The sequence below is a fragment of the Pseudophryne corroboree genome, chromosome 2, assembly GCF_028390025.1.
Source record: "Pseudophryne corroboree isolate aPseCor3 chromosome 2, aPseCor3.hap2, whole genome shotgun sequence".
Lineage (NCBI taxonomy): Eukaryota > Metazoa > Chordata > Amphibia > Anura > Myobatrachidae > Pseudophryne > Pseudophryne corroboree.
In genome coordinates this window covers 919,146,370-919,173,006 of record NC_086445.1, presented here as the reverse complement: position 1 = coordinate 919,173,006, position 26,637 = coordinate 919,146,370, and the positions used below count along the sequence as shown (strand labels likewise).

Below are 26,637 nucleotides of genomic sequence, written 5' to 3'. Positions count from 1 at the left end.
GAAAGGCATACATAATTGTGTATTTTCAATAGTCATTGTCATTTGTTTTCTAATTCTTTGGGGCCAGTCCAGTTACATGTAATGTCCTGTTGGTGCAAGTAAGTGTGGTTGTATGCTGCACTTACGGTACTGAAGCCTATGGGGCTGCAAGCAAAAATGTGTGAGGCGGGCACTAGAAGGGGCCACAAGGGGTGCAAGTTCAGGTGGCGTTGCTGGCATTTACATTCCGCGGCAACTGCAACTTATATCCTTAGCAGTTAATTGGATTAATAATAATAATTATTATTATTATTAATTAATATTTTTAAATACATTAAGGGACAATACAAGGATTTATCAAATGATTTGTTTATTAAAAAAACAAAACACTACATAGGACACGAGGACATCCCCTGAGGTTAGAAGAAAAATAATTCCATACACAGCAGAGAAAAGGGTTCTTCACAGTAAGAGCAGTAAGGATTTGGAATTCTCTGCCAGAGACGGTAGTAATGGTGGACTCAATCAATAAGTTTAAAAATGGATTAGATAAATTCCTAGCGGAAAAAAATATCCAAGGATACAGCATTTAATTAATATTAAAAAAAAATGTATAATACAGGTTGAAGGAGATGGACATTTGTTTTTTTTCAACCTCAACAACTATGTAACTATGGATTGACCCGTGTGTGTGTGTGTGTGTGTGTGTGTGTGTGTGTGTGTGTGTGTGTTTTTTGTTCCTTTGTCTATACTGAGCGTATTTCTGATTAATTCCTTTTTCTTGTTGCACTGAGACCTGTTCCAAACCAGAGTTGGCCATGTAATCCAAGTGCTATCTTAGCCCCTTTAACCCCCGAATGTGTCCCCCTATTTCCTTTCTATACAACATTTGTAAATGAAACTGACAAATGAAAACTAATATTTTTTCTACTGTCACAATTCTGAGTTTTACGTAATGTCTTCGGTCAATGAAGACACACATCCTCAGTAATGATAGGTGGACTTGTCCAGTGAAACATAGGAGAGCAGGGTGGGAGCAGAATTTTTTTTTAATCAAGTATTTTTATTGAAGTTTTTTGTGTTCAATAACAGAAACAAAACACAAATAAACAAGAGTACAATACACAAAGTACTGTATAGCAGATACATTGATTAGTATCATAAGAAAATAATACGACCATAACAAAGCACATTAGAATAAATAGAGCAGAAAGGAGCAAACATTGGGGGAGATGTATTAACCTGGAGAAGGCATAAGGAAGTGATAAAGCAGTGATAAGGGCAATGTGATATAAACGCACCAGCCAATCAACTCCAATATGCAAATTGACAGGAGCTGACTGGCTGGTGCATTTATCACCTTGCACATATCACTAGTTTATCACTTCCTTATGCTGTCTCCAGGCTTAATACATCTGCCCCAGTATCTGTACAAATGCAGTTATCCCATATCAGGAGGAATAAGAGAGTACTTTAAAAAGGCAATGTTAAGAGTAAAAATGCAATCCATGCTGTAACAGGATAAAAGAGACTGGCAGGGGCACAAAGTAGACACAACCCAAGGGGAATAAGGTTGGTCGGGAGTAGGAGGCTCAATAGCATACATAGATGATTGCCAAAGTTTCCAGTCTTTGTCAATGTCAAGGGGACATTTCCACTTATGATACATAAATCGTTGATATGAAATAGTAACACTGACCAAAGCCACCCATGAGTGAAAAGAGGGAGGATCAAAAGCCATCCAGGTTTGGGCAATACATACCCAGGCGAAAACAAAAAGATTATTATAAACATATAGTTGGAGGGAGGAGTTGAGAGAATCTACCAGGCCAAGACCAAGACCATGGGAACCTAACTGGGGATCCGAATTCCAGTGGCCTGTATACATGTATACATATATATATATACACTTGAGAACAGAAGGAGGCAACCTAGGAACCAGGACCATAACAAATGCCAGAAACCAGCAGAGGAGACTGGAGCAGTAGTAGTTTACATTTTTAGCCAGATATATAGAAAATGCAAACACTAAAAAGCTGGTCGCACATGCACAATCATGTTTCCAAAGGCACTATTGCATTTTTCTATCAATATACAATTTAAGCACAACTTTGTAATCAGATCATTGTTAAACTGATTAGAAACAATCATATTGTAAGTAAAAAAATAAAGAGTGAATGATTGTGTCACACCCGGAGAGCAAAAAGATCTGTTGCTGTAGACATTTTACCAACAGTGCAACCAACCTTTACATTGTCCAGCTGCACAAGTCCTCTGTTTAACACCTGGATAAATTGTGAACTATACAGGATAAATAAAGTGCTGTCTGCTTTGTAAATTACAAATAAGGAAAGAAGATGTGAAAGTAAGTAAAGTGAATTATTATTATTATTATTTTTTTTTTTAAAACAATCACTGGTCATTGGCTACTGTTTCCGTAGTGGGCAATATAAGAGGTTGGGGATTGGTTCCCCTTTCTTGCCAGCACACGTCTAGAACTGGGTAAAGCTTTCCTTGGAACTCGGCCTGGAACATATACAACGGTATCAGCTCGTCGGGGCTATCTGCATTATAGAAGATCAGCTCTCCTTTCTCATAATTAAGGAAGATGCCAATACGTTGTGGGCGGGAGTGGATGGGCAGGGAGACGCTGGGAGATGTGAAAGCTTCATAGAAACGTCCTTCTTTGAGTCCAATGAGCCATGCTCCTGCCTCAGGTGCTCGGACCATCTTGCCCTTGCGACTCACTGTGCCCTTGACCACACCAATTCTCCACTTTTGTTTGGTACCGACAACCACTTCCCAGTAATGCTTGCCTGTGGAAAAACCACGTGTGGCCAGAACACAGCTGCTATTTTCAAAGCCTTCAGGATTGCTACCACGACGATTTGCAGGTGATCGGCACTGCACCATGGTATCTCCCTTGGACAACTCCAGCAGAGGATGTGCGGTGAGAGGGTCTAGTTTCAAAATCTCTGGCTCTAAAGAAATGAAAGGAAAAGTATTAAAAGGAGAACAGAAAGCTGTGAAAGCGTTTGCACTGGAACGCCACCAGAAATAAGGAGGAACTTCAGTAAAAGAGTAAGGACATAAATATATCTACAGTAATTAAAGAAACAAGAACTACTCACTAGCATGGAATGCAGATGAGTTTTATTTGTGTGTGTGTGTGTGTGTGTGTGTGTGTGTGTGTGCGTGCGCACGCGTTGCTGAGTCAAATAATCATGAGACAATGTAATTCTTAGCAATGTGTCTTTGGTATGGTCACGCAGGCACTAAGCAATTATGTATCGTCACCAGTGGTGGCTCCAAAGGTGGGTCTGCAGCACAGTCCAAAATTCATATAAGGGAGCCATGACAACTGCCAGTGAGTTACGGCTGCAATGTTTAGCAGCATTTGGGGTGGCAGTTGGTGTGGCTTACCCCTATTTGAACCTCTTGAGCGGCCCCTGATCTTCACTCATTTTTCCTTGCACCCCTTGGAGGTCCCAAGAAAAGGATCATACTGTAGATTGCTTACTATAATAATCGGAAATGGGGCTGATTCTGCGTTGGAGGCACCTCTGTTTTTACGGTCACAAATAGCAGGAATTAGCATACTGGGCATGCGCAGAAGCGAAGTTACACATTTTATCTCTCTTTGAAAGAAATGGGCTTTGGCAGAGTCGTCACCAGGTCTGGTGACACTCAGTGCGCACTCCATAACCCCTCTACACCCAAAGTGGGGGTGTGGTCTAACTGAAAGGAGCCAATGGCCTCACTGGGAATCTCAATTACATCACTCCAGGGGCATGCCCAGCAATCTCGGAGATGCTAGCCTGCCCCTGGAGACTTGTACCTACACTGCCCCTCCTCCTCTGTGACGGAGCTGAGTGTACAGAAGAATGTCACACCGCAGCACCTGGATCACTGCAGAGGAGCTGGGATTTTGGAGTCACCTCCTCTGGGGGTGACAACCTGGTGTGGCCTGAACCCTCTAAGTGACTACATTGTCATTAGTGGGCGGCATCCATGGGAATACATGACAGAAATGTGTGTCATGGGAGTGTCATAGAGTGTCATGGGTGAGTAGCTATAGCTCAGCATTATTCTTGTGGTACGGAGAAGGCAAGCCTGTTTCTGATGGATCTCCTGTGCCTAGCATGGGACTGCTGCAAGTGCCTGTACAGTACTAATAAAGACGGTTTGGACTGCGGATGGATAAACAGTGGGCAGAAAGGCTTCCTGTATGAAGTGGCACTGATCCTAGCATTAGCCGTATGGAAACCACCTTTAGCATAACGCAGTAAATCTGGTTTCCACGGTATAATGCACACACAGCAACTTTGCAGCTGAATCAGAATAAGCACCAATGTGTGCCATATATTGCAAGGAACTGAACTGCCCCAATGGTGACAGCTTTACAGGGGATGCAGTCAATTTACCGACAATCAAAATACCAACAACCATTGACCGACGGTCAAAATCCCGACAGTTTAAAATACAGACAAGGTCAAAATACCGACATTTATAATGTCGACAGGACAAAAAGTTGACATGATTTTTTAAATGAAACTGACTTGTTCATAATTTACCATCCCAGTGTACATGGAGAGGGAATATAATAGTGTGCCCCTGCGAGGGGACGCGGTACACTTATATGGTGCCCATGTTGACTTATGTTGACATACACATGAAAAAAACAATTAAAAACTCATGTTGGTTTTTTGATCTGTCGACATTATAAATGTCGTTATTTTGACCTTGTCAGTATTTTAAATTATGGTATTTTGACCATTTCGGGATTTTGACCTTGTCGGAATTTTGACCGTCGGTCAATTGCTGTCGGGATTTTGATTGGAGGTATTTCATACTGATCCCCTTTACAGATGTGTAACATAGCATGTTCCTCACTAGGCAGAATCCGCCGCTGCAGTCGTTTCCAGACTGTGAACTTGATGTCATCCTGCCGGAATCCAGGCTTAAAGAAGATGGCAGTGTAAGATGTGTCGGCAGAACGTGGTAGCGGTGGTTGACAGCTGAGGGAGAAAGAGCAGCATTATTTTAAAAAATCACCTACAATTTACATTATCTCCACATTGTGAATGTGTGTGACTTACCTGGAAGTTATATCAGTATAGTTCTGTCAAAAGAAACAAAAATAAATAAATGGTTAAAAGCATCTTGGAAGAAAGAAAAGCATTGTTCGATTTCATTTAAAGAGTGACGAAGAAGGCTCCTGCTGCTGCTGACTTTAATGATCTAGCTAGACTATATATTTTGTGTGTATGCAAAACTGCTTCACAATTGCTGGGTGTTAGGTTCCTGGTGCTCAGAACAAGGGAGATGTTGCGTAGTGAGTCCAGAGCACCAGAACGTGACGCTGAAATAAGGTGTGGTTTGGAAATAGCCCCTAGCAGCCTACCTCCATTGTTTCACCCGTGTGGTCAGTTCACGCCTGCGTGACTATGGTTTCTTGGGCCCACGGCAGCCGCGTTTGAAGGGCGGATTAGGTCTGCCCAACTCCGATGCCCCCAGGTCTTAGAGTGAGACAAGGCGTAAACGGAGACGGGATGATAACAAGGGGACCTCTAACTAAAGCAAACAGAAGGCTAGGGGCTACTAACAACCCTAAAACTAAGTATATGTGCGGCACGCCGCCAAAGGAAAAGAACAACAAAGGAAATGCTGTCCACACGCCGACACAATACTGTTGTGTACCGGCGGTGACAGCATATGCAGAACCCTCTGCAAAACACCAGTAACAAATAAAACCAAAGAATACAGCGGCCTAGGCCGACGGATGCGGCAAAGCCGCTACTCACGGAACCGGTACAAATACTGGCAAACGGACAGGAACCCCCAATGTAGCCGACACAGGCTCTCAGAACCGGAGGACAGGCAGAATCCCGAACGACAGACCGGTGGTGGACGCCAAGAAGCCAGATACTCGACCAGGCACAGACTAAGCCACAGGACTTCTGGACACGAACGCTTCACGGCAGGACACGGGATCAAACACTGGAACCGACACTGGAACCGACACTGAAACCGACACTGGAACCGACACTGGAACCGACACTGGAAGCAGCTAGACAGACACTGCTAGACAGGAGCACAGGAACTGGCAGGAACTAGCTCAGAACTCAAGAACTATCACCAGCGTCTGTGTATTGCACTGAGCCAGAATATAACAGAGAGTCCTAATTAATTATGTCGTGCAGCTGCCCTGCTGCACAACTGAGAGGTGCAATTAACAGACAGGTGAGGCTGAACACATGGGAACAAGCTGCAATTACACAGACTCACCACCGGCAGCAAACAAGAGTCTTCTTAAACCAGTTCAACGGGAAATCCTGGCCTGCAAGACAACTATAAACATAAAATAGGAATGAACCACTACCTGTGGTTCATAACAGTACCCTCTCCTTAAGGGTGGGCTCCGAACACCCCATGACACCCACGGGGAACAGAAACAGAAGTATAACATAAAATACATAACCAAAATGCAAAACAGGAATGAGCCACAGCCGTGGCTCATAACAGTACCCCCCCCCCCCCCTTGAGGAGGGGTCAACGGACCCCAAAATTCAGACTTTCCAAAACAAGGGATACAAAAAAAAAACCTGACACACTGGTCTAACAGGCAAGAAAACAGAAACAAGCTGTGGCAACAGCTTGTAACAGTGCCCCCCCCTTGACGGTGGCCACTGGACACAAGACAAGGAAGGAAAAATTTTTTTTTTTTTTTAACAAGGCAAGAGTCAATAATTATTTCTTTTTCTTCTTCTTATTTTTACAAAGTTCTTGAGGTCTGACCAAGGTAATTCCCCAAACATTGTCTGAACTGATGGTACCTCCCAGCAAGGCTGGGCTCAAATCAGAGATTGGTTTCTTAACCTTGGGAGCTGAACTTTCAGGCAAAGTACTACTATTATAAGAAGACAGAAAAGCACATACTGCAGTCAATACAACGGCCTGAGACTCTTGTGCCGAGTTTACAGTATACGGTGAACTCTCAGCAGATAAGACGGGTGACCTAGAGGAACCTGAACCAATTTCTTTGGAACCATATCTCTTAATAACTGAATGCTGGGGGATCCTGAAGAATGGGATCTTCAGTTTTCATTAAATTGGATGCCCACTCAAAAGGCTCCCCTCTAAAGGAATATATCAGATAGAGCACAAGGTTCTCTGAAGTTATGCCCAGAAATGGTCTAGACGACATAATGATGTAATAGTGTTTGTAAAGCGCCAGAAATTGGACTAAGTCCCCATCAAAGATTATAGATGTTGAGATATCAACAGAGTCAGGATCTGCTTCCTTCCCATCTGACTGACTAGAGTGCTTTGCTAGAACCTGGTCACTACTGACCTTACTCGAGGCTGAGACTTTCTGAACCCCACCTGGGGCAGTGACTTTCTGAACCCCACCTGGGGCAGTGACTTTCTGAACCCCACCTAGGGCAGTGACTTTCTGAACCCCACCCGGGGCAGTGACTTTCTGAACCCCAACCGGGGCAGTGACTTTCTGAACCCCACCTGGGGCAGTGGCCATCTGAACCCCACCCAGGGTAGTGACTTTCTGAACCCCACCCGGGGCAGTGACTTTCTGAACCCCACCCGGGGTAGTGACTTTCTGAACCCCGCCCGGGGCAGTAACTTTCTGAACCCCACCCGGGGCAGTAACTTTCTGAACCCCACCCGGGGCAGTGGCCTCCCCGCTGGGACCGGGCCGTCAGCCTCCCTCTCTGGGACCGGGCCATCAGCCTCCCTCTCTGGGACCGGGCCGTCAGCCTCCCTCTCTGGGACCGGGCCGTCAGCCTCCCTCTCTGGGACCGGGCCGTCAGCCTCCCTCTCTGGGACAGGGCCGTCAGCCTCCCTCTCTGGGACCGGGCCATCAGCCTCCCTCTCTGGGACCGGGCCGTCAGCCTCCCTCTCTGAGTCGATAATTATCGAAACTTCTCCCGGGACATTTACTGAAGCTATAACCTTCAGAACCTCCACTAACGCTATGCCTCTTGAGTCCTTTCCTGGGGAAGCGACTTCTGGACCCTTCTCTGGGGCTGTGTCTCTCGAGACCCCACTTGGGGATATTACTTCAAAGATCCCTTCTGGGGTTTTGCTTCTCGAGTTCCTTTCTAGAACTATGGTTTTAGACACCTTCTCTGGAGTTGCGCTTTTCAAGTCCCTACCTGGGGTAACAGCTTCTGAGACCCCTTCTGGTATTGACACCTGAGCTATAATATTCGATGTCCCTCTATGACCCAGAGCATCGGGTACCGCTCCAGGACTCTGGGCATCGGGTACCGCTCCAGGACTCTGGGCATCGGGTACCGCTCCAGGACTCTGGGCATCGGGTACCGCTCCAGGACTCTGGGCATCGGGTACCGCTCCAGGACTCTGGGCATCGGGTACCGCTCCAGGACCCTGGGCATCGGGTACCGCTCCAGGACCCTGGGCATCGGGCACCGCTCCAGGACCCTGGGCATCGGGCAACACTCCAGGACCCTGGGCATCAGGCACCACTCCAGGACCCTGGGCATCGAGCACCACTCCAGGACCCTGGGCATTGGGCACCACTCCAGGACCCTGGGCATCGGGCACCACTCCAGGACCCTGGGCATCGGGCACCACTCCAGGACCCTGGGCATCGGGCACCACTCCAGGACCCTGGGCATCGGGCACCACTCCAGGGGTTTGCAACTCTGCTTCCACAGGAAAATCAAGAGAGGGGAGAAACATTCTCCTTTGGTTCCTGAATCTATAATGGGGCTCCCTAGCCCAAGGACCCCAATTATATGGACAGAGTGCTTTTTAGTGTGGGTTGTGTGACAAGTACCTCTGCCACAGTAGAGACAGGAGTAGGTCTTGTATCCTGACTCAACTTGGCCAGAGGGCAGGACTTGTCACCACACTTTCGCTTGTGCGACTCACAGGTCTGCAGATAGTGGCCTAAACCCCCACAATATAGGCATAAATCTAAGTTTCTGTGACGCAGAGGCTCCTCTTCTGAGAGCCTGGGCCGCAGAAAACTTTTAAACTTTTTCTCTCCTGAGGATTCTCTTGTCACCATATTGTGAGCAAGAGTCTCTTTAGAGGTAGATGAACTCTCAATGACTTCTGGCAAGATAAGCAAAATTTTAGTCAGAAGGTTTTGCAGTTGCTTTAAGGATTGCTGCAAAACTTCCAGTCGCTCAGGTTTCAAAGCACTGAAAGCAGAGTTCAGGGCTGAGAGAGACGCCTGCAGGGCTTGCATAGTTGGCATAGGAGGATTAAACTAGACAAGACAAGACTAAACTAGACTAGACAAGACCAGACCAGACTGGACCTTTTTTTTTTATTTAAACTAGACAAGACAAGACTGGATTCTGCACACCGGACTGGATTCTGCACACTGAATTCTAGACTGGACTGGATTCTAAACACCGGACTGGATTCTGCACACTGAGTTCTAGACAGGACTGGATTCTAGACAAGACACTGGACCAAAAAAGAAAAAACTACTATTTAGCTTTGTTTCTTTTTTGTTGTATGGCTGGTGATAATGTTAGGTTCCTGGTGCTCAGAACAAGGGAGATGTTGCGTAGTGAGTCCAGAGCACCAGAACGTGACGCTGAAATAAGGTGTGGTTTGGAAATAGCCCCTAGCAGCCTACCTCCATTGTTTCACCCGTGTGGTTAGTTCACGCCTGCATGACTATGGTTTCTCGGGCCCACGGCAGCCGCGTTTGAAGGGCGGATTAGATCTGCCCATGTCAGGTCCGGGTGTTTTTGTGAATCCGTTAACCCGGAACCAACCACAGGTGTAGGTGCTGGGGTATGAAGAAAGCAGGGAGGACGAAGGAAGTTCCGTTTCATATATTTATTAAGATAACAATTCAGTAAGGAGTTAAATGACTAGTTGTTAATCATCATTTTATACTGAAGTATTGCAGGAATGGCAGAAATAATATGCTAGAGAAAACTCAAAAATAAATAAAAGAAATGTTCATGGAAACATATGCAAAAACAAGCTGATGAATAAATGTTGAATTGTCCAAATATAAACAAGCTTTGATGCTGAACTGCAGAATGTGTTTAACTGCTTAATGCAGACATGAAGAAATAACTAAGGATTTGCAATGGAGTTTTGAGAGTTAACTGAGAGACTGTGAAGAATTATCCTTGTTATGACAACATAGAAAATATAAAGTACTGAATTGGGTTACTTGCGGGTTCCGGAGATCACTGTGAAACTGTAGTAGATGACAAGGTGATGAATGGGTTAAATGCAGAGTTGAACAAACGAACAGCTGAGGGAAATGGAATCCTCCAAACTTTGAATGGTAGGCCGACAAGGTAAACCTCATGCAAGACTCTGGGAATTCAACTGTTTCCAGTAGGTGAGCAATTAACTGACAGCACAGCGGAGAGCCGGTGGATCTTTCAGCAGTGAAGGCTGCAGACGGACCTCTGGGAACGGAGGCGATATCTGGACCACGGGAATCACACAGGAATGCACGGAGAGAGCTCAGAGCTAGAGCACAGCGTTGATACAACAAAGCACTGGCCCAGAGTAACATAATCCCAGCCTACTTAAAGGCAGCACAAGCACGGGATTGGCTTACACCTGCCCACAGGTGTTTTCACAAGTGCTCTGTATTACCTATTTGGTCTCCAACATGGCCACCTCCTATACAGCAGACACACCGCAGTGCCTTAGGCCATTTGGTCCCCGCACTCACAGTTCCCAGATTCTGCATTACCTGTGCCACCGATCACGCCGCGTCCCCACACGGGCGCACAGCACCGCGAGCAACCGCACTGGCAACGGATGAACCCCAGAACCCGCAAAGGTAAGAGACCGGTTCGTGACAGTACCCCCTCTTCTACGGGTGGTCTCCGAACACCTTTGAACCTTATCAGGATTTTTGGAGAAGTATTTCTGTACCAGTCTTGGAGCATGAACATCTTCAGAGAAAACCCAGGATCTCTCCTCCGGACCGTAACCCTTCCAGTCGACCAGAAACTGTAAACGTCCATATCGGGAACGTGAGTCCACAATCTCTTTAACTTCAAATTCCTCATTCTGCAAAGAGTGAACTTTAGGAGATTTGGACTGGGTAGTACGGAACTTATTGAGAATCAAAGGCTTCAGTAAAGATGTATGAAAGGCGTTAGGAATTCTCAAAGACGGTGGCAACTTGACTTTGTATGACACAGGGTTGAGTACTTTTACAATGGGAAATGGACCAATAAACTTGGGAGCAAATTTCTTAGAAGGAACTTTGAACCTGAGATTGCGCGTAGAAATCCAAACTTGGTCTCCCACCTTGTAATTCGGTACAGCTTTACGTTTTCTATCTGCAAAAGATTTATAACGAGCGGAAGTTTTGACCAACGACTTACGCACACAACTCCAGATTCTGGATAGACGTTGAAGCTCTTGATCTGCTGCTGGAACCTCTAGGGCTGGCAATGGATGGAACTCTGGCACACGAGGATGAAAGCCGAAGTTAATATAAAAGGGCGTAGATTCTGAAGACGAATGGAAGAGATTATTATGAGCAAATTCTGCCAATGGAAGGTAGTCAACCCAGTCATCCTGTGAGGACGATATATATAGCCGGAGAAATGTTTCAAGGTCTTGGTTTACTCTCTCAGTTTGTCCATCTGTCTGAGGATGATATGCAGAAGAAAAGTTCAACTTGACATTTAAAGATGAACAAAGCGACCTCCAAAACTTGGCCACAAACTGTGTTCCCCGATCAGAGATGATCTCTCGAGGAAGGCCATGTAACTTGAAGATTTCAGAGATGAACAATTTGGCTAATAAAGGGGCTGATGGTAACCCAGTTAATGGAATGAAATGTGCCATTTTCGAAAATCGATCCACTATCACCCAAATGGTATTTCGCCCTTTTGATGGAGGTAGATCGGTCACGAAATCCATTGAGATATGAGTCCATGGTTGTTTGGGTATGGATAATGGATGTAATAAACCTGGTGGAGAACTTCTTGGACTCTTATGTTGGGTACATTTAGGACATGCTGCAATAAACTCTTGGACATCGGCTTTGAGACGTGGCCATCAATAAGACTGTTGAATAAACTTGAGAGTCTTTAGAACCCCAGGATGACCCATGAAGGCAGAGGAGTGAGCCCAGGTAAGCAGCCGTTTTCGAAGACTTGTGGCGACAAAGGTCTTGCCAGGCGGAGGAACTGGAGAGGTTCGAGTCATTAAAAAGGACGTAGGATTCACAATGGCTTGATTCGTGGTAGCATCATTTAATTCAGAAGAAGCAAAGGACCGGGAAAGGGCATCTGCCTTTTTGTTCTGAGACCCTGGACGATAGGTGAGCTTGAAATCAAATCGTGTGAAGAAAAGCGCCCATCGAGCTTGTCGTGGATTCAAACACTGAGCTGACGGCAGATACAGAAGATTCTTATGATCAGTATAAACTGTAATGCGATGTTGTGCTCCTTCTAGAAGGTATCTCCACTCCTCAAATGCCAACTTGATGGCAAGTAATTCTTGCTCACCGATTGCATAATTACGTTCGGCCGGGAGGAACTTACGGGAGAAATATCCGCAGGGATGGACCTTTTTATCTTCAAAGACTTGTGATAACACAGCTCCTACTGCTTCTGTAGATGCATCCACCTCTAGTAGAAAGGGACGATTCAAATCAGGCTGTCGAAGAATGGGGGCTGACACAAAGGCTTGCTTTAAATCAGAGAAGGCTTTGATTGCTTCTGAAGACCAGTTCGTAGGATTTGCTCCCTTGCGAGTTAGGGCTGTGATGGGAGCAGCTAACGTAGAATAATTCTTAATGAATCTCCTATAGAAGTTAGCAAAGCCGAGAAATCGCTGAATCCCCTTGAGAGTTGTAGGAGTGGACCAATCTCGGATAGCTTGTACCTTACCGGGATCCATACATAGCTCTGATCCAGAAATGATGTAACCAAGGAACGGTATGGAAGATACTTCAAAAGTGCACTTCTCTAACTTACAATAAAGTTGATTTTTCCTCAGACGTGTCAGTACCTCTTTAACTTGGTGACGGTGAGACTTTATATCCCTAGAGAATATTAGGATATCATCCAGGTACACTACTAGACACTTGTAGAGAAGATCACGAAAAAGTTCATTCACATAGCTTTGAAAAACTGCAGGTGCATTACAAAGACCAAAAGGCATTACAAGGTATTCGTAATGCCCATCCCGGGTATTAAAAGCAGTCTTCCACTCGTCCCCTGCCCGGATGCGGATTAAATTGTAGGCCCCTCGGAGATCCAGTTTTGTAAACACAGTAGCTCCTTTTACCCGGTCAAATAATTCTGGAATTAAGGGTAATGGATACTTGTTTTTCACAGTGATCTCATTGAGTCCACGGTAATCTATGCATGGTCGTAACCCACCGTCCTTCTTCTTAACGAAAAAAATCCGGCTCCTGCAGGTGAAGAAGATGGTCTGATAAATCCTTTGGTTAGATTTTCCTGTATATAATCAGACATAGCTTGCGTCTCTGGGATGGATAGCGGATAAATTCGTCCCCTAGGAGGTGTTTTACCCGGAACCAGGACAATTGGGCAGTCCCATTCGCGATGAGGAGGTAGAGAGTCTGCTGCTTGTTTACTGAAAACATCCGCAAAGGATTGATACACCGGAGGTAGGTCGGGAAGGCTAATTGACCGGAGAGGTACAATTGAGGCTAAACAGTCCTTGGTACAAGATTTACCCCACGAAAGGACTTCCATGGTTTGCCAATTAAGTTGAGGATTATGTTTCTGCAGCCAAGGTAAACCAAGTATCACATCTTGAGAGGCTTTGGGAATCACGTAGAAGGAGAGGTATTCGGAATGGAGCACACCAACTTTCATTTTAAGACATACGGTTCGATGAGTAATTATACCATCTGGAATTCGACTGCCATCCACTGCTGTAACAGCAACTGCTGCTTCCAGAGGCATGGTTTGAACTTTAGACCGTATGACAAAGGCTGAGGAGATGAAGTTCTCGGCTGCCCCGGAATCTAGGAGAGCTGAAACTTTCACTGTAGAACTTGAAACTTCTAATTGAATAGACAAGGTCGGCTCTTTCCCAGAACGTGATTCTAGAGTAACTCCTAGCTTAACCTCTCTTGAATAAGCTAGGAGCGAGAGTTTCCCGGTCGGAGTTTGCAGAATTTAACTAAGTGTTCGGAGGACCCACAGTACATGCAGAGGTTACCCTGTCGACGACAAAGTCGTTCCTCTTCTGTGAGGCGAGAGCGCCCAATCTGCATAGGTTCTTCTGTCGTTACCGGAGACTGTGATGAAGAATCTTGTCGAGGCCTAGGATGATAACGTGGACTGGATCGCTCTGCCCTGGATTTCTCTAAACATCGCTCCCTGTAGCGTAGGTCAAGTTTGTTACAGAGAGAAATCAATTCATCCAGTTTAGTTGGCACATCCCGGATAGTTAAATCATCCTTGATTCTCTCTGAAAGTCCATTCCAAAACACGGCGATCAGGGCCTCCTCATTCCAGTTTAACTCTGAAGACAACGTGCGAAACTGAATAATATATTGACTGACAGGACGTAAACCTTGACGTAGACCAGGGGTGGGCAATTATTTCAGCTGGGGGGCCGCTTAACACTTCCAACGAATATTCGAGGGCCACACACAAAATACTCAAAAAGAGTCCCCTTTTTACACATTACGGCAGATAGCGTCCCCTTTTTACACATTACGGCAGACATTGTTCCCCTTTTTACACATTACAGCAGACTGCGTCCACTTTTTACACATTACGGCAGACATCATCCCCCTTTTTACACATTACAGCAGACAGCGCCCCCGTTTTTACACATTACGGCAGACATTGTCCCCCTTTTTACACATTACGGCAGACTGCGTCCACTTTTTACACATTACGGCAGACTGCGTCCCCTTTTTACACATTACGGCAGACATTGTCCCCCTTTTTACACATTACGGCAGACTGCGTCCACTTTTTACACATTACGGCAGACTGCGTCCCCTTTTTACACATTACGGCAGACATCGTCCCCTTTTTTTACACATTACAGCAGACAGTGCCTCCGTTTTTACACATTATGGCAGACATCATCCCCCTTTTTACACATTACGGCAGACAGCATCACCCTTTTTTACACATTACGGCAGACAGTCCCTACCCCCCTATCCCCTCCCTCCCCTAAACCCATATTGTAGTTTTTAATTCAGCTGCCTCCCCACCCCTAAACCTATATGGCAGCTTAAGCAGTGATCCAGGGGCTGGCAGGACAGGGGGTTTACCTGTTCGTCACAGTGGCAGACGATCCCCGCTGTCCGATGATGCCGCCTGGAGTCACTGCTGATGTGGCCTCTTGCTCCCGCTCGCTGGCCGCTGCTTCTTCTCCTCACTCAGCCGCCAAGCGCAGTGCCCGCCCCCCGTGCCGCCCAGCGCGCTTGGTAACAGAGGAAATCCCGGTCAGCTGACCTTGTGACGTGACCGGGATTTCCTCAGCGGCGCCTCGTCTGAGAACAGTGCAATGACAAGCGGCCTGTCGGGCCGCTTGTCATTGCACTCTAATGGGGCACAGCGGGCCAGGCACGATCGGTCCGCGGGCCGCCTGTTGCCCACCCCTAACGTAGACGGAGAATCTCCAAGGATGCTGAGGTGGTCCTGCCTGGTTCGTCAAAGATTCTCCGGAAGGAAGATACGAACTCTTTGTAATTAGAGAGGATAGGATCACCTCTCTCCCATAATGGTGATGCCCACTCCAGAGCCTGACCGGAGAGGAGGGCAATAATATATGCGACCTTAGAACGAGCTGATGGGAAACTGGCGGACATCAGTTCGAACTGGATCTCGCATTGATTCAGGAATCCTCTGCAAAGTTTTGGAGTTCCGTCAAACTTACTCGGAGAGGGTAACTGCAAGCGGGACGTAGGCAGCATCACAGGAGAAGCTGTAGTGGTAACTGGGACAACCGGAGTTGGAATCTGGACTTGAGACGTTTTAATAGCTGTATGAAGAGTCTCTAAACGGTCTGCCATAGTTTGCATAAACTGCACTATTTGTGTCTGTATAGACTCCTGGTTTTCCAGACGGGAAAGGATATCTGACGTAGCACCGCCTCCTGCGAATTGGTCACTTGACGGATCCATGTGGCCAGTGCTTACTGTCAGGTTCGGGTGTTTTTGTGAATCCGTTAACCCGGAACCAACCACAGGTGTAGGTGCTGGGGTATGAAGAAAGCAGGGAGGACGAAGGAAGTTCCGTTTCATATATTTATTAAGATAACAATTCAGTAAGGAGTTAAATGACTAGTTGTTAATCATCATTTTATACTGAAGTATTGCAGGAATGGCAGAAATAATATGCTAGAGAAAACTCAAAAATAAATAAAAGAAATGTTCATGGAAACATATGCAAAAACAAGCTGATGAATAAATGTTGAATTGTCCAAATATAAACAAGCTTTGATGCTGAACTGCAGAATGTGTTTAACTGCTTAATGCAGACATGAAGAAATAACTGTAAGGATTTGCAATGGAGTTTTGAGAGTTAACTGAGAGACTGTGAAGAATTATCCTTGTTATGACAACATAGAAAATATAAAGTACTGAATTGGGTTACTTGCGGGTTCCGGAGATCACTGTGAAACTGTAGTAGATGACAAGGTGATGAATGGGTTAAATGCAGAGTTGAACAAACGAACAGCTGAGGGAAATGGAATCCTCCAAACTTTGAATGGTAGGCCGACAAGGTAAACCTCATGCAAGACTCTGGGAATTCAACTGTTTCCAGTAGGTGAGCAATTAACTGACAGCACAGCGGAGAGCCGGTGGATCTTTCAGCAGTGAAGGCTGCAGACGGACCTCTGGGAACGGAGGCGATATCTGGACCACGGGAATCACACAGGAATGCACGGAGAGAGCTCAGAGCTAGAGCACAGCGTTGATACAACAAAGCACTGGCCCAGAGTAACATAATCCCAGCCTACTTAAAGGCAGCACAAGCACGGGATTGGCTTACACCTGCCCACAGGTGTTTTCACAAGTGCTCTGTATTACCTATTTGGTCTCCAACATGGCCACCTCCTATACAGCAGACACACCGCAGTGCCTTAGGCCATTTGGTCCCCGCACTCACAGTTCCCAGATTCTGCATTACCTGTGCCACCGATCACGCCGCGTCCCCACACGGGCGCACAGCACCGCGAGCAACCGCACTGGCAACGGATGAACCCCAGAACCCGCAAAGGTAAGAGACCGGTTCGTGACAGCCCAACTCCGGTGCCCCCAGGTCTTAGAGTGAGACAAGGCGTGAACCGAGACAGGATAATAACAAGGGGACCTCTAACTAAAGCAAACAGAAGGCTAGGGGCTACTAACAACCCTAAAACTAAGTATATGTGCGGCACGCCGCCAAAGGAAAAGAACAACAAAGAAAATGCTGTCCACACGCCGACACAATACTGTTGTGTACCGGTGGTGACAGCATATGCAGAACCCTCTGCAAAACACCAGTAACAAATAAAACCAAAGAATACAGCGGCCTAGGCCGACGGACGCGGCAAAGCCGCTACTCACGGAACTGGTACAAATACTGGCAAACGGACAGGAACCCCCAATGTAGCCGACACAGGCTCTCAGAACCGGAGGACAGGCAGAATCCCGAACGACAGACCGGTGGTGGACACCAAGAAGCCAGATACTCGACCAGGCACAGACTAAGCCACAGGACTTCTGGACACGAACGCTTCACGGCAGGACACGGGATCAGACACTGGAACCGACACTGGAACAGACACTGGAACCGACACAGGAAGCAGCTAGACAGACACTGCTAGACAGGAGCACAGGAACTGGCAGGAACTAGCTCAGAACTCAAGAACTATCACCAGCGTCTGTGTATTGCACTGAGCCAGAATATAACAGAGAGTCCTAATTAATTATGTTGTGCAGCTGCCCTGCTGCACAACTGAAAGGTGCAATTAACAGACAGGTGAGGCTGAACACATGGGAACAAGCTGCAATTACACAGACTCACCACCGTTAGCAAACAAGAGTCTTCTTAAACCAGAGCAACGGGAAATCCTGGCCTGCAAGACAACTATAAACATAAAATAGGAATGAACCACTACCTGTGGTTCATAACAGTACCCTCTCCTTAAGGGTGGGCTCCGAACACCCCATGACACCCACGGGGAACAGAAACAGAAGTATAACATAAAACACATAACCAAAATGCAAAACAGGAATGAGCCACAGCCGTGGCTCATAACACTGGGTTTGATGTCAGAACTCACTGATAACAAGGTTATTCTGCACATTAATAACTTCACTACACAAATGCTGTTATACTTTTCATAGCTTCAGGGTTGTTGCTACATCCCTGAAGAAGTCCTGCAGTGGAACGAAACGCATCAGACTTCTACACCGGCAGCTGTCTCTTTGTTTTGTAACCACATACAGCATTTATATTGTCATGCAACTGTTGGCCTGCATAATATGAGATTGACCAAACAGGGGCTTATTTATTTTCTGCGTTTGTTTCATACTTTATTTTTTTATTGCAGGTTGCCTATAGACTGTTGTAGTTATTATTTGTGTAGTCACAAATTCTTAGGCTTGGCACACACATGACAGACATGCTGGTGTACCTGTCGTCACGCCGACCAAGCAGCTAATCAAAGTATAAACATTTTCTGATCAGACACTTGATGTGTTGTTAGGAACCCCAGCTGGGCGGGTATTTGAATGTACCCACTCAGCTGTGACATCAGACCCCCGCAGCAAGTTCAGGCAGTCGATACCCTCACAGTGGGCTCACAATATATTGGCATTTGCTTGAATGGCACATATATCAGCCAGTGTTTACCCAGCTTTAGTCCTCATAGGCTGGTCTCAAAGGCTTATATTTCTCTGACGTCCTAGTGGATGCTGGGGACTCCGTAAGGACCATGGGGAATAGCGGCTCCGCAGGAGACTGGGCACAAAAGTAAAGCTTTAGAACTACCTGGTGTGCACTGGCTCCTCCCCCTATGACCCTCCTCCAAGCCTCAGTTAGATTTTTGTGCCCGAACGAGAAGGGTGCACACTAGGTGGCTCTCCTGAGCTGCTTAGTGAAAAGTTTAGTTTTAGGTTTTTTATGTTCAGTGAGACCTGCTGGCAACAGGCTCACTGCATCGAGGGACTAAGGGGAGAAGAAGCGAACTCACCTGCGTGCAGAGTGGATTGGGCTTCTTAGGCTACTGGACATTAGCTCCAGAGGGACCGATCACAGGCCCAGCCATGGATAGGTCCCAGAGCCGCGCCGCCGGCCCCCTTACAGAGCTAGAAGACAGAAGAGGTCCGGAAAATCGGCGGCAATAGACGTCCTGTCTTCAACAAGGTAGCGCACAGCACTGCAGCTGTGCGCCATTGCTCTCAGCACACTTCACACTCCGGTCACTGAGGGTGCAGGGCGCTGGGGGGGGGGGGGGGGTGCCCTGAGACGCAATAAAAACACCTTGGATGGCAAAAAATGCATCACATATAGCTCCTGGGCTATATGGATGAATTTAACACCTGCCAAAATACACAGAAAAACGGGAGATAAGGCCGCCGAGAAGGGGGCGGAGCCTATCTCCTCAGCACACTGGCGCCATTTTCCCTCACAGCTCCGTTGGAGGGAAGCTCCCTGGCTCTCCCCTGCAGTCACTACACTACAGAAAGGGTTAAAAAAGAGAGGGGGGCACTAATTATGCGCAGTATTAAAAATACAGCAGCAATAAGGGGAAAAACACTTATATAAGGTTATCCCTGTATATATATAGCGCTCTGGTGTGTGCTGGCAAACTCTCCCTCTGTCTCCCCAATGGGGTCCTGTCCTCTATCAGAGCATTCCCTGTGTGTGTGCTGTGTGTCGGTACGTTTGTGTCGACATGTATGAGGAGAAAAATGATGTGGAGACGGAGCAGATTGCCTGTAATAGTGATGTCACCCCCTAGGGGGTCGACACCTGAGTGGATGAACTGTTGGAAGGAATTACGTGACAGTGTCAGCTCTGTATAAAAGACAGTGGTTGACATGAGACAGCCGGCTACTCAGCTTGTGCCTGTCCAGACGTCTCATAGGCCGTCAGGGGCTCTAAAGCGCCCATTACCTCAGATGGCAGATATAGACGCCGACACGGATACTGACTCCAGTGTCGACGGTGAAGAGACAAATGTGACTTCCAGTAGGGCCACACGTTACATGATTGAGGCAATGAAAAATGTTTTACACATTTCTGATAATACGAGTACCACCAAAAAGGGGTATTATGTTCGGTGAGGAAAAACTACCTGTAGTTTTCCTGAATCTGAGAAATTAAATGAGGTGTGTGATGATGCGTGGGTTTCCCCCGATAACAACTGATAATTTCTAAAATGTTATTGGCATTATATCCTTTCCCGCCAGAGGTTAGGGTGCGTTGGGAAACACCCCCTAGGGTGGATAAAGCGCTCACACGCTTGTAAGAACAAGGGCTCTACCCTCTCCTGAGATGGCCGCCCTTAAGGATCCTGCTGATAGAAAGCAGGAGGGTATCCTAAAATGTATTTACACACATACTGGTGTGATACTGCGACCAGCAATCGCCTCAGCCTGGATGTGCAGTGCTGGGTTGGCGTGGTCGGATTCCCTGACTGAAAATATTGATACCCTAGATAGGGACAGTATATTATTGCCTATAGAGCATTTTAAATGATGCATTTCTATATATGCGTGATGCACAGCGGAATATTTGCCGACTGGCATCAAGTCTAGTGCGTTGTCCATTTCTGCCAGTAGAGGGTTATGGACACGACAGTGGTCAGGTGATGCGGATTCCAAACGGCATTTGGAAGTATTGCCTTATTAAGGGGAGGAGTTATTTGGGGTCGGTCTTTCAGACCTGGTGGCCACGGCAACAGCTGGGAAATCCACGTTTGTACCCCAGGTCGCCTCTCAACATAAGAAGACGCCGTATTATCAGGCGCAGTCCTTTCGTGGGCAAGCGGGCAAAAGGTTCCTCATTTCTGCCCCGTGACAGAGGGAGAGGAAAAAGGCTGCAGAAATCAGTCAGTTCCCAGGAACAGAAGCCCTCTCCCGCCTCTGCCAAGCCCTCAGTATGACGCTGGGGCTTTACAAGCAGAATCAGGCACGGTGGGGGCCCGTCTCAATGAATTTCAGCGCGCAGTGGGCTCACTCGCAATTAGACCCCTGGATCCTTCAGGTGATATCTCAGGGGTACAAATTGGAATTCGAGACGTCTCCCCCTCGCCGTTTCCTAAAGTCGGGTTTACCGATGTCTCCCTCTGACAGGGAGGCAGTTTTGGAAGCCATTCACAAGCTGTATTCCCAGCAGGTGATAATCAAGGTACCCCTCCTGCAACAGGGAACGGGGTATTATTCCACACTGTTGTGGTACCGAAGCCGGACGGCTCGGTGAGACCAATTCTAAATCTAAAATCTTGAACACTTACATACGGAGGTTCAAATTCAAGATTGAGTCACTCAGAGCAGTGATTGCGAACCTGGAAGAAGGGGACTACATGATGTCTCGGGACATCAAGGATGCTTACCTTCATGTCCAAATTTACCCTTCTCACCAAGGGTACCTCAGGTTTGTGGTACAGAACTGTCACTATCAGTTTCAGACGCTGCCGTATGGATGGTCCACGGCACCCCGGGTCTTTACCAAGGTAATGGCCGAAATGATGATACTCTTTCGAAGGAAGGGAATTTTAGTTATCCCTTACTTGGACGATTCCCTGATAAGGGTAAGATCCAGGGAACAGTTGGAGGTCGGTGTAGCACTATCTCAGGTAGTGTTGCGGCAGCACGATTGGATTCTCAATATTCCAAAATCGCAGCTGATTCCGACGACTCGTCTTCTGTTCCTAGGGATGATCCTGGACACAGTCCAGAAAAAGGGGTTTCTCCCGGAGGAGAAAGTCAGGGAGTTATCCGAGCTAGTCGGGAACCTCCTATAACCGAGCCAAGTCTCAGTACATCAATGAAAGGGTTCTGGGAAAAATGGTGGCTTCCTACGAAGCAATCCCATTCGGCAGATTCCACGCAAGAACTTTCCAGTGGGACCTGCTGGACAAATGGTCCGGGTCGCATCTTCAGATGCATCAGCGGATAACCCTGTCACCAAGCACAAGGGTGTCTCTCCTGTGGTGGTTGCAGAGTGCTCATCTTCTAGAGGGCCGCAGATTCGACATTCAGGACTGGGTCCTGGTGACCACGGATGCCAGCCTGCGAGGCTGGGGAGCAGTCACACAGGGATGGAATTTCCAGAGCTTATGGTCAAGCCTGGAGACATCACTTCACATAAATATCCTGAAGCTAAGGGCCATTTACAATGCTCTAAGCTCAGCATGACCTTTGCTTCAAGGTCACCCAGAGTTGATCCATTCGGACAACATCACGGCAGTCACCCACGTAAACAGACAGGGTGACACAAGAAGCAGGAGGGCAAGGCAGAAGCTGCAAGGATTCTTCGCTGGGCGGAAAATCATGTGATAGCACTGTCAGCAGTATTCATTCCGGGAGTGGACAACTGGGAAGCAGACTTCCTCAGCAGACACGACCCCCACCCGGGAGAGTGGGGACTTCACCCAGAAGTCTTCCACATGTTTATAAAACTCGACAAGTATTGCGCCAGGTCAAGGGACCCTCAGGCAATAGCTGTAGACGCTCTGGTAACACAGTGGGTGTACCAGTCAGTGTATGTGTCCCCTCCTCTGCCTCTCATACCCAAGGTACTGAGAATTATAAGATGGAGAGGAGTAAGCACTATATTCGTGGCTCCGGATTGACCAAGAAGGACTTGGTAACCGGAACTTCAAGAGATGCTCACGGAGGATCCGTGGCCTCTACCTCTAAGAAGGGACCTGCTCCAGCAAGGACCCTGTCTGTTCCAAGACTTACCGCGGCTGCGTTTGACGGCATGGCGGTTGAACGCCGGATCCTGAAGGAGAAAGGCATTCCGGATGAAGTCATTCCTATCCTGATCAAAGCCAGGAAAGATATAACCGCAAAACATTATCACCGCATTTGGCGAAAATATGTTGCGTGGTGCGAGGCCAGTAAGGCCCCGACGGAGGAATTTTCAACTAGGTCGATTCCTACATTTCCTGCAAACAGGAGTGTCTATGGGCCTGAAATGGGGGTCCATTAAGGTTCAAATTTCGGCCCTGTCAATTTTCTTCCAAAAAGAACTAGCTTCAGTCCCTGAAGTTCAGACGTTTGTGAAAGGGGTACTGTATATACAGCCTCCTTTTGTGCCTCCAGTGGCACCTTGGGATCTAAATGTAGTTTTTGGGTTCCAAAAGTCACATTGGTTTGAACCACTTAAATATGTGGAGTTAAAATATCTCACATGGAAAGTGGTCATGCTGTTGGCCCTGGCCTGGGCCAGGTGCGTGTCAGAATTGGCGGTTTTATGCTGTAAAAGCCCGCATCTGATTTTCCATTCGGACAGGGCGGAATTGAGGACTTGTCCTCAGTTTCTCCCTAAGGTGGTTTTCAGCGTTTCACCTGAATCAACCTATTGTGGTGCCTGCGGCTACTAGGGACTTGGAGGACTCCAAGTTGCTAGACGTTGTCAGGGCCCTGGAAATATAGGTTTCCAGGACGGCTGGAGTCAGAAAATCTGACTCGTTGTTTATTCTGTATGCACCCAACAAGCTGGGTGCTCCTGCTTCTAAGCAGACTATTGCTCGTTGGATTTGTAGTACAATTCAGCTTGCACATTCTGTGGCAGGCCTGCCACAGCCAAAATCTGTAAAAGCCCATTCCACAAGGAAGGTGGGCTCATCTTGGGCGGCTGCCCGAGGGGTCTCAGCTTTACAACTTTGCCGAGCAGCTACTTGGTCAGGAGCAAATACGTTTGTAAAATTCTACAAATTTGATACCCTGGCTGAGGAGGACCTGGAGTTCTCTCATTTGGTGCTGCAGAGTCATCCGCACTCTCCCGCCCGTCTGGGAGCTTTGGTATAATCCCCATGGTCCTTACGGAGTCCCCAGCATCCACTAGGACGTCAGAGAAAATAAGAATTTACTTAACGATAATTCTATTTCTCGTAGTCCGTAGTGGATGCTGGGCGCCCATCCCAAGTGCGGATTGTCTGCAATACTGGTACATAGAAAAAAAGATTGAGAGTGTTTAACCACCCCAACTCCTGGCGCAAATGATGAATTAAATTTAAGTTGGCTATACAGCAGCTGCAAGCACTGAGGGACTGCTACCTCCCCCAAACAACAAAAATATATACACAAGAGTGCTGCGCTTGATGTATGCTTAATGATAATTGATTAAAAATTAATAGATACACAGGTGTCTGCTTAAATCAATTTAAAACACATATGGAACTTGCTGATAAAATTTAAACAAATTTATTTACACACACAATATAGTACAATAAAAACCATTGATAAAAGAAAGCTCAAGCACACTGATCGACGTTCTAAATATGTCACTTTGTTGAAATGATTTGTAACAATGTAATGTCAATGCTGCCACATAGACCTAGTTTTGGTCTCTTTGTATCAATAAAACTGAATTGCAACAGTTAATACAGCCTGTATAAGAATGATTGTAGCTCCCGTCCTCTATGCTACTGGCGTCCCAGTGCAGAGGAAATGCCGCTGATAATATTTACCCGACCTGCGGGAAGATTCAGTCTCGCAGCGTAGGAGGTACCGGGATAACTTCCAAGCGTCCGCCGCCGGCACTATCACGGTGCAGTTGATTCTGTCCTGGCGGGCGGGTATGGACGCTGCAGTGGTATGCTGACCTGGCGTACCGGTACAGATTCTCTGAGGCTGATTATCAAATTCAAATTCACCGCTGCAAAGGAATGTGGCTGGCAGCGGTCAGTGCGTCTGTGGGCTGAGCAAAAGGAGTGACGTCAACGCGTTTCGTCCCGTCTCCCGGGACTTCCTCAAGACGATCGTCTTGAGGAAGTCCCGGGAGACGGGACGAAACGCGTTGACGTCACTCCTTTTGCTCAGCCCACAGACGCACTGACCGCTGCCAGCCACATTCCTTTGCAGCGGTGAATTTGAATTTGATAATCAGCCTCAGAGAATCTGTACCGGTACGCCAGGTCAGCATACCACTGCAGCGTCCATACCCGCCCGCCAGGACAGAATCAACTGCACCGTGATAGTGCCGGCGGCGGACGCTTGGAAGTTATCCCGGTACCTCCTACGCTGCGAGACTGAATCTTCCCGCAGGTCGGGTAAATATTATCAGCGGCATTTCCTCTGCACTGGGACGCCAGTAGCATAGAGGACGGGAGCTACAATCATTCTTATACAGGCTGTATTAACTGTTGCAATTCAGTTTTATTGATACAAAGAGACCAAAACTAGGTCTATGTGGCAGCATTGAAGTTACATTGTTACAAATCATTTCAACAAAGTGACATATTTAGAACGTCGATCAGTGTGCTTGAGCTTTCTTTTATCAATGGTTTTTATTGTACTATATTGTGTGTGTAAATAAATTTGTTTAAATTTTATCAGCAAGTTCCATATGTGTTTTAAATTGATTTAAGCAGACACCTGTGTATCTATTAATTTTTAATCAATTATTATTAAGCATACATCAAGCGCAGCACTCTTGTGTAAATACTGGTACATAGTTATTGTTACCAAAAAAAAAATCGGGTTATTGCTGTAGTGAGCCATCTTTTCTAGAGGCTCCTCTGTTATCATGCTGTTAACTGGGTTTAGATCACAAGTTATGGTGTGATTGGTGTGGCTGGTATGAGTCTTACCCGGGATTCAAAATCCTTCCTTATTGTGTACGCTCGTCCGGGCACAGTATCCTAACTGAGGCTTGGAGGAGGGTCATAGGGGGAGGAGCCAGTGCACACCAGGTAGTTCTAAAGCTTTACTTTTGTGCCCAGTCTCCTGCGGAGCCGCTATTCCCCATGGTCCTTACGGAGTCCCCAGCATCCACTACGGACTACGAGAAATAGAATTATCGGTAAGTAAATTCTTATTTTTCTATTGTTGTAACAATCATGTACCTTGTGTATGTGTTTAGTGTATGTGTGTGGGATAGCATTTGCAACTTCTTGCAAAGCTTTGTTATTTATGACCTGTTTAATTTAACCTGTTATAAATAAATTCTTCAGTATTATACACTTATGTCTGGTCTGGACCATTTTATCATAGAATTGTGAATATAAATATTTATACATAAGGATTCCATTAGAGAACTGACCTAATCAGTATTGTGGTGAGCACCTCTATTTGAAAATGTATGACTCTTAACGGAAAGCAGTTAGTTTCCCGGCTGTCGGGATCCCGGCAGTAAGGATACTGACGCTGGAATCCCAACAGCCAAGGGAATCCCGGCGGTCGAAATCCCGTCCGAAGCCCGGAATCCCCACTCAGGGGTGGTCCACGGTGCCCCCCGAGGGTGAATAAATTAGTGCGGCAAGCGAAGCTTGCCACGGGGCCTGAAGTGTGACAAGCGCAGCGAGCACGCAATGGAACACGCTGCGCTCGCCATCAGGATACCGCTTTTCGAGATTCCGCCATCGGTCTTGTGACCGATGGGATCCCATACTGAATCCCTCTTAACATCAGAAAACAAGACTGAGAAAGTGTGGCTTTCTTGAAAGAATGCACCTTTTACGCCAACTATACCCAAAGTATTGCAAAATGGCTTA

At 46.8% G+C, this 26,637-nt stretch overlaps 1 protein-coding gene across 2 annotated transcripts in view; it reads right to left on the bottom strand.

Moving 5' to 3' along the window:
* Window positions 1–2,339: 2,339 nt before the first annotated feature.
* The window catches only part of TRIM50 (tripartite motif containing 50), an 81,230-nt gene continuing 56,932 nt past the window's right edge, over window positions 2,340–26,637 (bottom strand). For both annotated transcript variants that reach the window (XM_063956146.1, XM_063956147.1), the window contains 3 exons: window positions 5,079–5,101; window positions 4,873–4,997; window positions 2,340–2,960 (listed from right to left, as the gene is read on the bottom strand). In XM_063956146.1, coding sequence (XP_063812216.1) covers window positions 2,392–2,960; window positions 4,873–4,997; window positions 5,079–5,101 — 717 coding nt within the window. In that variant the 3' untranslated portion in view covers window positions 2,340–2,391. The remainder of the gene's footprint in view (window positions 2,961–4,872; window positions 4,998–5,078; window positions 5,102–26,637) is intronic.